The 16,106-nt window shown below is 43.0% G+C and overlaps 1 protein-coding gene across 1 annotated transcript in view; it reads left to right on the top strand.

Moving 5' to 3' along the window:
- RARS1 (arginyl-tRNA synthetase 1) overlaps positions 1–16,106 on the top strand; it is a 394,458-nt gene that overhangs the window by 227,725 nt on the left and 150,627 nt on the right. Inside the window, exon 7 of the mRNA XM_044280902.1 lies at positions 4,720–4,840. Within this exon, the coding sequence (XP_044136837.1) occupies positions 4,720–4,840 (121 nt within the window). The remainder of the gene's footprint in view (positions 1–4,719; positions 4,841–16,106) is intronic.

Below are 16,106 nucleotides of genomic sequence, written 5' to 3'. Positions count from 1 at the left end.
ATTTTTTAAAATTGCTTAATTTTTTGTGTCCATTTTCTGAACGCCAATTTTTTTTTTTTTTTCTGCCGATCGTCTTATGCAGGGGCTCTTTTTTTTTGCAGAAGGAGTTGAGGTTTTTATTGGTACCATTTGTGGGTACAAAGGATTTTTTGATCATTCATTAATTAGACTTTATGGGGCAAGGTGACAAAAAAAATTGTCTGTTTTGGAACAGTTTTATTTATTTATCTTTACAGCGTTAGGTCATGTGACAGTTTTATAGAGCAGATCGTTACGGATAAGGCAATACCTAATATGTATACTTTTTCTTATTTAAGTTTTACACAATAATAGCATTTCTGAAACCAAAAAATTTTAGTTTTAGTGTCTCCATAGTCTGAGAGCCATGGCTTTTTTATTTTTTGTGTGATTGTCTTAACTAGGGTATCATTTTATGCGAGATGAGGTGATGGTTTGATTGGTACTATTTTGGGGGTCATAAGCCTTTTTGATCGCTTGCTGTTGCACTTTTTGTGATGTAAGGTGACAAAAATGGCTTTTTTTTTTTTACACAGTTTTTATTTTTTTATGTTTATCGGACGGGGTATATCATGTGATATACTTATAGAGACGGTCGTTACGGACGCGGTGATACCTAATATGTGTAGTGGTTTTTTTCCATTTTTTTATAGGAAAAGGCAATTTATTTTTGTTAATTTTACATTTTTATTTATTTTTACTTTTTATTTTATTTTTTCACATTATTTTTTTTATCAAGTCCCTCTTGGATCTTGAGAATCCAGTGGGGCTGATGGCTGTACTATACTTTGCAATGCTCTTGCATTGCAGAGTATAATACAATTAGATGCCCTGTAGGTGGCAACAGCGGACGCTTTTGTAAAGTGTCCGGCTGCCATGGCAACCATCGAGGTTGTCATCGCAGTGCGCCATCTCCCTCTATTAACTCCATGGATGCCGCTGCTGCGGCATCTATGGGGTTACAGCAGAGTGTCAGCATAGAGCTGACACTCTGCTTATGGCGGCAGCTCAGGAATGGAGCCGCCGCTATCACACACAGCAGGGGGACCAAACCGTATCGGGAGGAGGGGGGGTGTCACTGAATGTATGGGCCGGGGAGGGGGCGGACGCATCAGGGCACTGTGCAGGCTGATTCAACGTGCACAGTGTAGACAGCTTCAGGTGCAGGGGCACAGATCGGGATGGGGGGGGGGGGGGGCACGAGGACTCCATGTGATTTCAGGCTCTGATCTGCAGAGCGCAGATCAGAGCCTGAAATCGGCATTTTATCACTGCCGTGAGCCGATTTGGTTAGTCTGCACAGACTAACCAATCTGATCGATTGCCGGCAAGGGGCCACTCTGATTGGTCCCTTGCCGGCATTACTGCACTGTATGATGTCCGTGACAGCAGCAGGGCAGGGGCAGAAACTTTAATCCAAGCGCTGCTGCCAGAACGTTTATATACGTGGTAGCTGCACGGGGTATGTGTAGCTATCACGTATATATACGGATTGCGGTCATGAAGGGGTTAAGTAGTTCAAAAACCGTACCTGTGATTTATTTGGAGCATAGATATTGGCAATGGTTAGGACTGTGGACCAGGACAAGGTACCTACCACATCATCACCTCAATACTCTATCTGAAACTGGAGAGAATCCTTTACTGCTAAAGAAAAAGGTACAAACGGAATAGCAAACAACCACGTGCTAGATCACGTGAGACGCCAACCCGGCAGGAAAGAGTGCGCAACACACAACGTGGACAAGTAAACCACCGGGAAGATTACAACAGCTACTGCTCCATCAATACAGGTACAACTTGGACCACAGGGTGAGTACAAATATTTGCTGTGTGGGACGCCACCAGCATTTAACATCACAAAGTGAACACTGTACAAAATACCCTTTGACGGCAGACAACATCACCTGTATTTATGAACACGTACCGTACCTAAAAATATCATTTAAATGATACTGGATTAATACCAAAATCCTTCTTGATATATACAGCCTTTATGACATTATTATCTTGGATAAACATTGCTGTATTCCTCAGAAATCTTGGACGATCTTGGACTATTTCTAATAAAAAATAAAATAAAAATTTAATATATATTTTTTATATATATTTTTCCATTTTTATATATATATATATTATTATTTTTTTTCATTTTTTTTTTTATACCATAAGACCTCTACTGACTCATATTATCAACCACTACTATCGATTATTTTCCATCACTATATCCTGTGTGTTTTTTATCGAATATTTGACTCATCGAATATATTTGCTTATCGCTATCGATTATATATCCTTTTTCTTTTTATTGACCAAAATATATATATACCCTTTCTCACGGAACATTTTTTATCACCTCGATTATTAATATATTTCGATCATCTATCGAATACCCACCCCAACAGATTTAATTATCGATTAGACATTCGCAATTCCAACACACTTATACCTCACTACCCCTTCACTCTTCCCTACACTATCCGGGTGATAACCCCAACACAGTCCCACTACCCAATATAAATCAACAAGAAAACAACCAATCAATAGACTTTGTATAATAAAAGAACTAATAAAAAAAACTCCTTATAATAACCAGATATAGAGTGCCTGTCAATTTCTTTACTTCGATTCTCTATACCTACCAGTGGTCAGGTGAACCACTCCAGACAAGAGCACCACTTCAGGGACTCCAGCCACTATTATTCTTCTTTTTGTCTGAATTAGCAAGGAATACCTGAGAAAAGCCTCTATGTGAAAAGTCGGGATGTTTGTCTTTAAAGTGGGTTTCTTGAACGCAAAGCATATCAAATATCAGACGGATTCTGGTCCACCACAATTTCAAATTATTCCTTCTGTTTATGTCTTCAATATCAGCCAATTATGCTCTTAAGGCCGCTACCTCATCCTCCAAGGAGTTAGTGAGCATCTATCAAATCGTTGTGAGATTTGGTTTGTTCTCCCATTTTATTTTCAATATGACCCATGCCCCACTTTATCAAGGGAAGATGTGATATTGGTTGCCACTTGCTGCAGATGAGTTTTAATAGATCGATGCATCGCTGACATTATGGTTTTAATAAATGTCTTTGACGCATATTGGTTAATTGTGGTAAACTCTATAGGATGGTCATATATTGTGGAGACATCAGTATCATCCGGGGCCGAGGGGTCAGGTTCACATCTCTGCTCTTGTTTGGAAGGGCTGGTGGCCAGTGTATGAGCTAGATTAAATCCACAGGATTTACTTTATGCTGTTGAAGATAAAACAGGGCGCACCATAGGGCAATACCGTTGGTAGACAGGTAAAATAAAATAAATGGTTCCAGTACAAGGCTCACCTTTAATTGTTGTGCTACCTGTAGGCACAACTCTAGTGAAAGCTTGTCAAGCCGTGTACTGGAGTCACAATTCGATGGTGGATCTGCAACTGCGAAGGGATGACGTCTTGTCGGAGATACCTGATGTATCCAAGAAGTTGTAGGATACAGAGGTAAATAGATAAGATATCCCAGGGTGCAAGAATCCAGTCCAGATGGTGATAGTGAAAAGATACTTTTATTGCAGAAGTACAAGAAGTTTCGGGGAGTAGTTCCCCTTCATCAGGTACATAACACTACTGTACGGCCACACAGCGGGGCTTAGAGGGAAAGGTGCGCCGTTTGGTTTTTGGAGGGCTGATTTTTATGGACCGGTTTATTTACACAGTGTCCTGTGCTCCCGTGACGGCGCCGTCCACAGTGCTCCCGTGAGGGAGCCTGTACACTCGTAAGACGACTGGCTGTCCCGACGCATGCGCAGTAGTGTGCAAGTAATGGGACCGAGGGAGAACAGCAGGAGGCAGTGATGACGTTGCGTCTCCTGCCTCAGGCAGGAAAAGAAGAAAACTGCGCTGGACTGGTAGACTTGAAAATGCTTCAGGAGTGGTCACTTGACCCAGAAAAGAATCATAGGAAGGGCTGCGCTGTGGAGGGTAAGTATTGGTGTAATAACCTTCTCTTCACAGGTAATGAACATGGGCAATTTTCAAGTAGGGACCAGAAAACCCCTTTAATTGTTACATCTTATGGAGCCCTGCTTGAGGTGACATTCGCACAGATGATTGCCTAAGTCCAACCTGGAGAAGCACACTGCCAAAATACGGATTAAAGTCCAATATTTCTTTGATGAATATTCATTGGTATGGGTTTTTATATAAGACCCCTTCTGCAGGTTAAGGTTTCCTCAGCCTGACCTTTCGAATGGCTCCACCAGGTCTAGGGGGTTTTGAGGAAAACCTGATACCAGGAAAGTTTTTATGAGTGGTCATCTCCTGTCTGTGTGAAGTTGTTCTGCTTCCCTGGTTTTATTTAGACAGACCATGTGTTTTGGTTTTGGGAATAAGACATTGACAATTTTATGTCCAGCTTCAAGAATGTCTCAGGGGGTTTTGTATCTAAAACTCATTTTGATATCTATATACCACCACAGAAGGGCTCATTAGTATTTGCGTTATAAGACGCCCACTTTCAAAGATAAAAAAATTGTGTCTTATAAAAGAAAAAACACAGTAATTCCCTAGTACATTTTTAGGTCCATGACTGAAGGTACACTTTAAAATTAGAATTATATGTATGTTCAATGTAAATGATTAGTGTTTTCATTTATGTCAAACAATAAATAAAATGTGTTTTAATGATCATTCTGTCTGTTTGCCATTTACAGGATAAATCATTTAGGAGATTGGGGTACTCAGTTTGGCATGCTGATTGCCCACCTGCAAGATAAATTCCCAAACTATCTGTCAGTCTCTCCACCTATTGGGGATCTCCAGTTATTTTACAAGGTAGGATTGTTTTAATGTTCCAGGACATATTTTAAATATTAGCATTATGGGCCTACTCGAGCTGGTTCTGGCAACTGAAAGGCAAGTTTCCAAGGTGCTCTCTACAGCTTAGGCTACTTTCACACCTGCATTCGATCGGATCCGTTCTGAATGGACCCGCTCATATTAACCACTTCAGCCCCGCTAGCTGAAACCCCCTTCATGACCAGAGCACTTTTTACACTTCGGCACTACACTCCTTTCACCGTTTATCGCTCGGTCATGCAACTTACCACCCAAATGAATTTTACCTCCTTTTCTTCTCACTAATAGAGCTTTCATTTGGTGGTATTTTATTGCTGCTGACATTGTTACTTTTTTTGTTATTAATCAAAATGTAACGATTTTTTTGCAAAAAAAAAAATTTTTCGCCAAATTTATTGTTCTACATGTCTTTGATAAAAAAAAAAAAATGTTTGGGCAAAAAAAAATGGTTTGGGTAAAAGTTATAGCGTTTACACACTATGGTAACAGGTCTGATTTTCTGAGCACCTGTCATAATTCCTGAGGTTCTACAATGCCCAAACAGTAGAAAAAACCCACAAATGACCCCATTTCGGAAAGTAGACACCCTAAGGTATTCGCTGATGGGCATAGTGAGTTCATAGAACTTTTTATTTTTTGTCACAAGTTAGCGGAAAATGATGATTTTTTTTCTCCCCTCTTTTTTCCTTACAAAGTCTCATATTCCACTAACTTGCGACAAAAAATAAAAAATTCTAGGAACTCACCATGCCCCTCACAGAATACCTTGGGGTGTCTTCTTTCCAAAATGGGGTCACTTGTGGGGTAGTTATACTGCCCTGGCAATTTAGGGGCCCATATGTGTGAGAAGTACTTTTGCAATCAAAATGTGTAAAAAATGACCGGTGAAATCCGAAAGGTGCACTTTGGAATATGTGCCCCTTTGCCCACCTTGGCAGCAAAAAAGTGTCACACATCTGGTATCGCCGTACTCAGGAGAAGTTGGGGAATGTGTTTTGGGGTGTCATTTTACAAATAACCTTGCTGGGTGAGAGAAATATCTTGGCAAAAGACAACTTTTCCCATTTTTTAATAGAAAGTTGGCATTTGACCAAGATATTTTTCTCACCCAGCATGGGTATATGTAAAATGACACCCCAAAACACATTCCCCAACTTCTCCTGAGTACGGCGATACCAGATGTGTTGCACTTTTTTGCTGCCAAGGTGGGCAAAGGGGCACATATTCCAAAGTGCACCTTTCGGATTTTGCAGGCCATTTTTTACACATTTTGATTGCAAGGTACTTCTCACACATTTGGGCCCCTAAATTGCCAGGGCAGTATAACTACCCCACAAGTGACCCCATTTTGGAAAGAAGACACCCCAAGGTATGTCGTGAGGGGCACAGCGAGTTCCTAGAATTTTTATTTTTTTGTCATAAGTTAGTGGAAAATGATGATTATTTTTTTTTTCCTCTTTTTTTCCTTACAAAGTCTCATATTCCACTAACTTGCGACAAAAAATTCTAGGAACTCGCCATGCCCCTCACGGAATACCTTGGGGTGTCTTCTTTCCAAAATGGGGTCACTTGTGGCGTAGTTATACTGCCCTGGCAATTTAGGGGCCCAAATGTGTGAGAAGTACTTTGCAATCAAAATGTGTAAAAAATGGCCTGCGAAATCCGAAAGGTGCACTTTGGAATATGTGCCCCTTTGCCCACCTTGGCTGCAAAAAAGTGTCACACATCTGGTATCGCCGTACTCAGGAGAAGTTGGGGAATGTGTTTTGGGGTGTCATTTTACATATGCCCATGCTGGGTGAGAGAAATATCCTGGCAAAAGACAACTTTTCCAATATTTTTTATACAAAGTTGCCATTTGACCAAGATGTTTATCTCACCCAGCATGGGTATATGTAAAATGACACCGCAAAACACATTCCCCAACTTCTCCTGAGTACGGCGATACCAGATGTGTGACACTTTTTTGCAGCCTAGATGCGCAAAGGTGCCCAAATTCCTTTTAGGAGGGCATTTTTAGACATTTGGATCCCAGACTTCTTCTCACGCTTTAGGGCCCCTAAAAAGCCAGGGCAGTATAAATACCCCACATGTGACCCCACTTTGCAAAGAAGACACCCCAAGGTATCCAATGAGGGGCCTGGCAAGTTAATGGAATTTTTTATTTTTTTTGCATAAGTTAGCGGAAATTGTGTTTTTTTTTTTTTTTCTCACAAAGTCTCACTTTCCGCTAACTTAGGACAAAAATGTAAATCTTTCATGGACTCAATATGCCCCTCAGCAAATACCTTGGGGTGTCTTCTTTCCAAAATGGGGTCAGTTGTGGGGTGTTTGTACTGCCCTGGCATTTGAGGGTCTCCGCAATCATTACATGTATGGCCAGCATTAGGAGTTTCTGCTATTCTCCTTATATTGAGCATACAGGTAATGAGATTTTTTTTCCCGTTCAGCCTCTGGGCTGAAAGAAAAAAATGAACGGCACAGATTTCTTCATTCGCATCGATCAACGTGGATGAAAAAAGAGGGGAAAGGCGTCTGCCAGGACATAGGAGCTCCGCCCAACATCCATACCCACTTAGCTCGTATGCCCTGGCAAACCAGATTTCTCCATTCACATCAATCGATGTGGATAAATAAATCATTGCCGGGATTTTTATTTTTATATATATATATATACATACAAAGTGTTTGCCAAAGGATAGGAACGCCGCCTCCTCCTCAGCTCGTATGCCTTGGCAAACGTATCTGTTACTGCAGAGTAGAAATCTCGTCTTGCAGCGCCGCATACACCGACTTGCGTGTAATCTGACAGCAGCGCAATGCTTCTGTCAGAATGCACATCAGTGCTGCAGCTAGTAGATCAGTTGGTCCACCTGGAAGGTAAAAAAAGACAACAAAAAAAAGAAAAAACCAGGCCGCAACGCAATAATTTTATTAACTTTGGAACAGAACATGTAAACTTTAACTTTTTGAACTAAACATTAACGTGTTTGCTTACCGGTGTTTTTTTTAGTTTTTTTTACCTTTTATGGAACAAACCTCTCCTTCCCCATGGGTCAATGTGCAAAGCGCAAATCGCCCAAAGATGTGGCGAAGTGCGTTATGCACTTTGTCCCAGGTGAAAGGAGACGTTTGCAGCAGCAGTGAGTGAATGGGCCCTAATAGCCCTGTGTGCCTGTCCTGGTGAGATGATCCCTATGCTAGGTGTACCTGTGTGTGGTACTTCCGGAAACACTCCCCTAAGCATAGGGTAGGGTGGTTAGGACAGTCAGGACAGAAATAGCGGGTGTCACGCCTTATTCCACTCCTGCTACAGACACGACATCTTTTTCGGGGTGACGGGTGGGTTGAGGTACCAGCAACGACATTGGGGAAATGTTGCTCGTGTAGACGGCTAACTACACTGGTGGATGGGGCCACGGAACCTCCTGGGTACAGCAGGTTCATGATGATCTCTTCCTGAAATTTGAGGAAGGATCCAGTTCTCCCAGCCTTACTGTAGAGAACAAAACTATTATACAGAGCCAATTGAATTAAATATACAGACACCTTCTTATACCAGCGTCTGGTTCTGCGGGAAACTAAATACGGAGACAACATCTGGTCATTGAAGTCCACCCCTCCCATGTGATGGTTATAGTCGTGGACTGAGAGGGGCTTTTCAATGACATGGGTTGCTCGCTCAATTTGGATTGTCGTGTCTGCGTGAATGGAGGAGAGCATGTAAACGTCACGCTTGTCTCTCCATTTCACCGCGAGCAGTTCTTCGTTACACAGTGCGGCCCTCTGCCCCCTTGCAAGACGGGTGCTAACGAGCCATAGGGGGAAGCCTGCGTGACTTGTTCGCGCGGTACCACAGGCGCCAATCCGTTCTAGAAACAAATGCCTAAAGAGGGCCACACTTGTGTAAAAATTGTCCACATAAAGATGGTACCCCTTGCCGAATAAGGGTGACACCAAGTCCCAGACTATCTTCCCACTGCTCCCCAGGTTGTCAGGGCAACCGACCGACTCCAGGGTCTGATCTTTTCCCTCATAGACACAAAATTTGTGTGTATAGCCTGTGGCCCTTTCACAGAGCTTATACAATTTGACCCCATACCGGGCGCGCTTGCTTGGGATGTATTGTTTGAAGCCAAGGCGCCCGGTAAAATGTATAAGGGACTCGTCTACGCAGATGTTTTGCTCTGGGGTATACATATCTGCAAATTTCAGGTTGAAATGGTCTATGAGGGGCCGAATTTTGTGGAGCCGGTCAAAAGCAGGGTGGCCTCTGGGACAGGAGGTGCTGTTATCACTAAAGTGCAGGAAACGCAGGATGGTCTCAAATCGTGTCCTGGACATAGCAGCAGAGAACATGGGCATGTGATGAATTGGGTTTGTGGACCAATATGACCGCAATTCATGCTTTTTAGTTAGACCCATGTTGAGGAGGAGGCCCCAAAAAGTTTTAATTTCGGAAACTTGGACTGGTTTCCACCGGAAAGGCTGGGCATAATAGTTTCTCGGGTTAGCGGTTATAAATTGTGTGGCATACCGGTTTGTCTCTGCCACAACTAAGTCTAAGAGCTCCGCAGTCAAGAACAGCTCAAAAAATCCCAGGGCCGAACCAATCTGAGCTGTCTCAACCCGAACTCCAGACTGGGCGGTGAAAAGGGGTACTACAGGTGCGGCTGAAGTTGGGGACTGCCAATCAGGGTTTGCCAGCACCTCTGGGATTCTAGGGGCTCTACGGGCACGTCTTTGCGGTGGCTGCGACGGGGTTACTACTGCACGTGCCACTGTACCAGCTTCAACTGCCCTTCTGGTGCTCGCTACTTCACCATGTTCTACGGCAGTGCTGGTACTAGGTCCAGGAAGGGCTGGGCTGCTGGTGTATGCCTCACCACGTAATCCGACAGCACCAGCCCCACTCTGCTGCTCTTGAAGCGGATCCTGCGCAACATGCGTTCTAGCGACACGGGGCCGGGTACGCCTGGTGCTATCAGGGACCTCAGCCTCCTCGTCCGAACTTTGGGTCAGAGAGCCACTGCTTTCTACAGGTTCGTATTCTGACCCGCTGGATTCATCAGATGAGGGTTCCCACTCCTCATCCGACTGGGTCAGAAGCCTGTAGGCCTCTTCAGAAGAATACCCCCTGTTTGACATGTGGGCAACTAAATTCAGGGGTATTCCCTGAGACTACCCAAGAAAAAAAAAGCAAGCCTGTCTTACAAATGGGAGGCTAGCGAAGTACCGGAGGCCGCTGCGGTTGATAAAAAAAAATCAAAACTGATTTTTTTATCGCCGCAGTGCGTGTAAAGTGAATGTGCAGCGATCAAAAAATAATAATTTTTTGGGTCACTGCGGTGGGGCGGGCGTGGGCGAACGCACGTGTGGGCGACCGATCAGGCCTGATCGGGCAAACACTGCGTTTTGGGTGGAGGGAGAACTAAAGTGACACTAATACAATTATAGATCTGACCGTGATCAGTTTTGGTCACTTCCAGATACTATAAAAGTACAAATGCTGATTAGCGATACGCTAATCAGCGAATAACTGACTGCGGTGCGGTGGGCTGGGCGCTAACTGATCCCTAAACTACCTAACCAAGGGGCCTAAACTATACCTAAAACCTAACGGTCAATACCAGTGGAAAAAAAAAGTGACAGTTTGCACTGATGACTTTTTTTCCTTTCATTAGTGATTGACAGGGGCAAGAAAGGGTGATCAAAGGGTTAATAGGGGTGATCTGGGGGCTAAGTGTGGTGTAGTGGGTACACACAGTGATGTGTGCTCCTCTGCTGGAACCAACCGACCAAAAGAAGGAGCAGAGGAGCACAGCAGCCATATAACCCCATCATATTTACTAAGCCATATGGTGTCATCTTCAAGCGGATCCGTCCCCATTGACTTACATTGTAAGTCGGAACGGATCCGCTCGCCTCCGCATGGCCAAGCGGACACCCGAACGCTGCTTGCAGCGTTCAGGTGTCCACTCACTGAGCGGAGCGGAGGCTGAGCGCTGGCAGGTGGATGCATTCTCAGTGGATCTGCCTCCACTGAGAATGAATTAGGGCCAGACGGCTGCGTTCAGGGCCGCTCGTGAGCCCCTTCAAACAGAGCTCACGAGCGGACACCTGAACGCAGGTGTTAAAGGAGCCTTAGTATAGTATGGAACTTCAGTTGTGTTTGCACGCATCACTTTGCAGCCTCCTGCATGTGTCTCTGCCATATACATTAGGCTTTAAGTTTTCAAGAGAAACATTTAGAGTATTTTCACATGCTATAGCTCTGCTGTAGTGTGTTATTGCAGCAGATACATGTTATTTTATTGTAAACTGGATTTATAAAAATCACACATTCTAGCTGAAAGGGACAATTTTCAAGGCATGCTGCAATTTTATCCTAAGGCTCCATTCAAACGTCCGCGATTTCGTTCTGCATTTTGCAGAACGGATGTGCGGACCCATTCATTCCTATGGTGGCAGCAATATGTGCTGCCCGGACACGGAATTGCGGATCCGCACTTCCGAGTTCGCACTTTCGTTCCGCAAAAAAATAGAACATGTCCTATTCTTGTCCGCAATTGTGGACAAGAACAGGCATATTCTATTAGTGCCGGGAAAGTGCGGTCTGCAAAATGCAGAACGCACATTGCCGCTTTTTGTTCTTTGCGGATCCGCGGCTCCGTGGATCCACAAAACACGTTGCAGACGTGTGAATGGAGCCTAAAGGGAATCTGTCAGCTATGAACCATTTGCCTTGCCTTCAACTAGAGTAAGAAATTTGTAGTGTAAATTATGCGGAGTCCAATTATTTAATATGTATTTTTATACACCCTTGAATTGCAATGCTATGTTCCCACAGACTGGTTTAAAATTAATTGTGAGGACACCTAGAATCCTTTCTATTACATGTGCAGGAGTCCTATAAATGCGTTTTACTGCCAGTTTGTGTGGGCACAGTATCAGAGTTCGAATGAGTATGAAGATACATATTGCATAATCAGACTTGGCGTCATTTATGTTGTACACCACTTACTCTAGTTGGATTCCCTATAAAGGGAACATGTCGGTCCTGTTTCTGAAGGCAGCATAAAGTAGGGCCAAACAGCAGATAACATGTTGGTTATTCCTTGCAGCACACAAGGGGCTGACAGGCTCCCTTTAAGATCACAGCATGACTTTTACATAGTGGCTTTGGTGAAGATTATCCTTAGGCTGGGTTTAAATTACAGGGTTTTCCATCAGGGTTATATATCTGACTGCCGGAAAACTTAGTTTGACCTGCTTTCTATTTGTTTTCGGCTTTATTCTGTCTAGTGAAAAAGCTGGAAACAGCAGGTTAAACAGAATTAAAAGATAAATCCTTTGAACTTCCTTTGACCCATTGAAGTGAATGTATCCATTGTGGTATACATTATATGTTTGAATAAAATTTTGGGGTATTCCGATATATTAGGGCAGGGTAGAAGGTTAGAAAACTATGTGAACCCAGCCTTAGTTTGACTTTATTTTAACTTTGCTGACTTTAATTAAAAACAGCATGTAAAGGCTATCATGGTGTGAAAAGCAATTTTAGGAGCATGTCCTTGGACTGCTCCTTTAAAAGGATTGTCCCATGAAAAGTGGCAAATATAGTATAGCTGCTAAGTTATCCAATAAATAAAACATATCTGGCGCCACCATCTTATAGCGCCACCTGCCGTTTGTTAATTTAATTTTCTTTTTCATTTTTTTTGGTTGGCTTACTGAGAAAGTTGTGATGGGAAAAACATGGACACTAGTGTTGACTCAAGTCAGTGTATTTAAATCTAATTTAGCCTCTCTCTCTCTGAAAAGTTTCTGCCAGGATTTGAACTCGCAACCTTCTACATTAGAGGCAAGAACCTTAACCATTCAGCTATAAAGCTGAATGATAAACTTCTTTGCTCTAATGTAGAAGGGTATGAGTTCAAATGCCGGCAGAAACATTTCAGAAATAGAGGCTAAATTAAATTTATATATGTTATATTTTTTTTAGTAATTGTAAAAAATATATGGCACAAAATTAATGTGTAATTATAAAAAATAAAATCCTGGCAAAAACTTTTCAGAAATAGAGGCTAAATTAGATTTAATTACACTGGGTGTCCCCAAGCACTTACTCCATATATGGACATAGCTATGGACAGAACACGGACTCACACTGGTGGATTCCCCCACTGTACAGCTTCTGCATAGACCTGGAACCCTCCCCTCTTCAGAGCAGGGGGTGCCTGGTTTAATGCTCAGGTTCTCCCATTGACCTCCATTGTGATCGGGTGCTCTATAGAGCACCCAAGTATCCCAAAGTGTTCTACTCGAGCACCAGAGCTCCCGAGCACTAATGGACACACACCCTTAGCTGCAGCAGAAAAGACACTCCACTTGAGCGTCCAGCTTGATATAAATTTAGCATAGTGATGAATGGGAGATCTCTGGATCCATGTGAGGTACATGGCTGATTCTACTTTTGTTAAAAATTGTTTTTTGTGTATTATTAGGATCTCTGATTTTGATTTTTTTAAATTAGTAATGGGGACCACATCAGGAAGTGAAGACATGTTTTCCCTTTACAAGAATCGCCTAGATTTTAGAGGAGGATAATAAGAAAAAAGTATTTTTCAACGGGTCCCCAATGTCAGATCATCAGACCTCCATGTCAGATCCTCACATCAGATCCTCACATCTGACCTCCATGTCAGAACACCCCCCATATCAGACCTCCATGTCAGAACACCCCCCATATCAGACCTCCATGTCAGAACACCCCCCATATCAGACCTCCATGTCAGAACACCCCCATATCTGACCTTAGCTCAGACCCCATAAGAGCTAAAATAAATTAACTTACCTCTCCTGCTCCACTGCCACTCTGCAGGTCTGGCAATCTTTCCTACAGTCATGCTCACTGGTCTTCTCTGGATCTCCGCTGCACTGTGACCTGACCACGTACAGCATCAGGTCATAGAACGCACAATACGTCCTGAAACCCAGCATATTAGAAGTGCAGTTTCTATGTTGGCCAGCAGGTGGCAGGTCAACATAAGAAATCATGATGTTGAAATGATTCATGTATTACTATACACCAGGGATGGCCAACCTGAGGATCTCCAGCAGTTGTAAAACTATAACTCCCAGCATGTCCAGACTGCCTACAGCATGGCATGGTGGCAGTTGTAATTTTACAACTGCTGGAGAGCCTTAGGTTGGCCATGCCTTCTATGCACCTTATGGGTGTATAGAAATGATCTTTAAAAAAAAAACTGTAAAAAAAAAATATATGTGCATACAGTCGTGGCCAAAAGTTTTGAGAATGACACAAATATTAGTTTTCACAAAGTTTGCTGCTAAACTGCTTTTAGATCTTTGTTTCAGTTGATTCTGTGATGTAATGAAATATAATAGCACACACTTAATACGTTTCAAAGCCTTTTATCGACAATTACAAGACATTTATGCAAAGAGTCAGTATTTGCAGTGTTGGCCCTTCTTTTTCAGGACCTCTGCAATTCGACTGGGCATGCTCTCAATCAACTTCTGGGCCAATTCCTGATTGATAGCAACCCATTCTTTCATAATCACTTCTTGGAGTTTGTCAGAATTACTGGGTTTTTGTTTGTCCACACGCCTCTTGAGGATTGACCACAAGTTCTCAATGGGATTAAGATCTGGGGAGTTTCCAGGCCATGGACCCAAAATGTCAACGTTTTGGTCCCCGAGCCACTTAGTTATCACTTTTGCCTTATGGCACAGTGCTCCATCGTGCTGGAAAATGCATTGTTCTTGACCAAATTGTTGTTAGGTTGTTGGAAGAAGTTGCTGTTGGAGGGTGTTTTTGGTACCATTCTTTATTCATGGCTGTGTTTTGGGGCAAAATTGTGAATGAGCTCACTCCCTTGGATGAGAAGCAACCCCACACATGAATGGTTTCAGGATGCTTTATTGTTGGCATGACACAGGACTGATGGTAGCGCTCACCTTTTCTTCTCCGGACAAGCCTTTTTCCTGATGCCCCAAACAATGGGAAATAGGCTTCATAGGAGAATATGACTTTGCCCCAGTCCTCAGAAGTCCATTCACCATATTTTCTGCAGAAGATCAATCTGTCCCTGATGTTTTTTTTTGGAGAGAAGTGTCTTCTTTGCTGCCCTTCTTGACACCAGGCCATCTTCCAAACGTCTTCGCCTCACTGTGCGTGCAGATGCGCTCACACCTGCCTGCTGCCATTCCTGAGCAAGCTCTGCAATGGTGTCACTCCGATTCCGCAGCTGAATCCTCTTTAGGAGATGATTCTGGCGCTTGCTGGACTTTCTTGGACACCCTGAAGCCTTCTTAACAAGAATTGAACCTCTTTCCTTGAAGTTCTTGATGATCCTATAAATTGTTGATTGAGATGCAATCTTAGGAGCCACAATATCCTTGCCTGTGAAGCCATTTTTATGCAATGCGATGGCTGCACGTGTTTCTTTGCAGGTCACCATGGTTAACAATGGAAGAACAATGATTTCAAGCATCACCCTCCTTTTAACAGGTCAAGTCTGCCATTTTAGCCCAATCAGCCTGACATAATGATCTCCAGCCTTGTGCTCGTATCATTCTCAGACGATTACTGAAATGATCTCAGCAGGTCCTTTAATGACAGCAATGAAATGCAGTGGAAAGTTTTTTGGGGGATTAAGTTAATTTTCATGCCAAAGGAGGACTATGCAATTCATCTGATCACTCTTCATAACATTCTGGAGTATATGCAAATTGTTATTAAAAAAAACTTTCAAGCAGCAACTTTTCCAATATTTATGTAATTCTCAAAACTTTTGGCCACGACTGTATGTTAAAATATAAAAATTGAAATCACGCCCCTTTCCTTAGCATAAAAAAGTGCATTCATTAATAATATTAATATCATGGGCATTACTGTTTCCGAAAGTGCCCGTACTATTAAAATGTACCGTATTTTTCGCCGTATAAGACGCACTTTTTCTTCCCCCAAAATGGGGGAGAAATGCCCCTGCGTCTTATACGGCGAATGCAGTCAGTTTTACATCGCTGGATGCGATGTAAAGCGAGCGGGGACTCGGGGAGGGACTGGGAGGAGGAGCTGGGGCCGGCAATAGCGGCGGGGCGGTGCAGTCACTGTACTAAAGGCCCGCCCCGCCGCTCCGGTGTACTAATAAAATGTCATATTCAATTAATGGTTACTAAATATGCCCCTTTATGCCTAATGGTACCTTAAATC

This window comes from Bufo gargarizans, chromosome 2, assembly GCF_014858855.1.
Source record: "Bufo gargarizans isolate SCDJY-AF-19 chromosome 2, ASM1485885v1, whole genome shotgun sequence".
NCBI lineage: Eukaryota > Metazoa > Chordata > Amphibia > Anura > Bufonidae > Bufo > Bufo gargarizans.
This window is presented reverse-complemented; position numbering and strand designations above follow the sequence as displayed.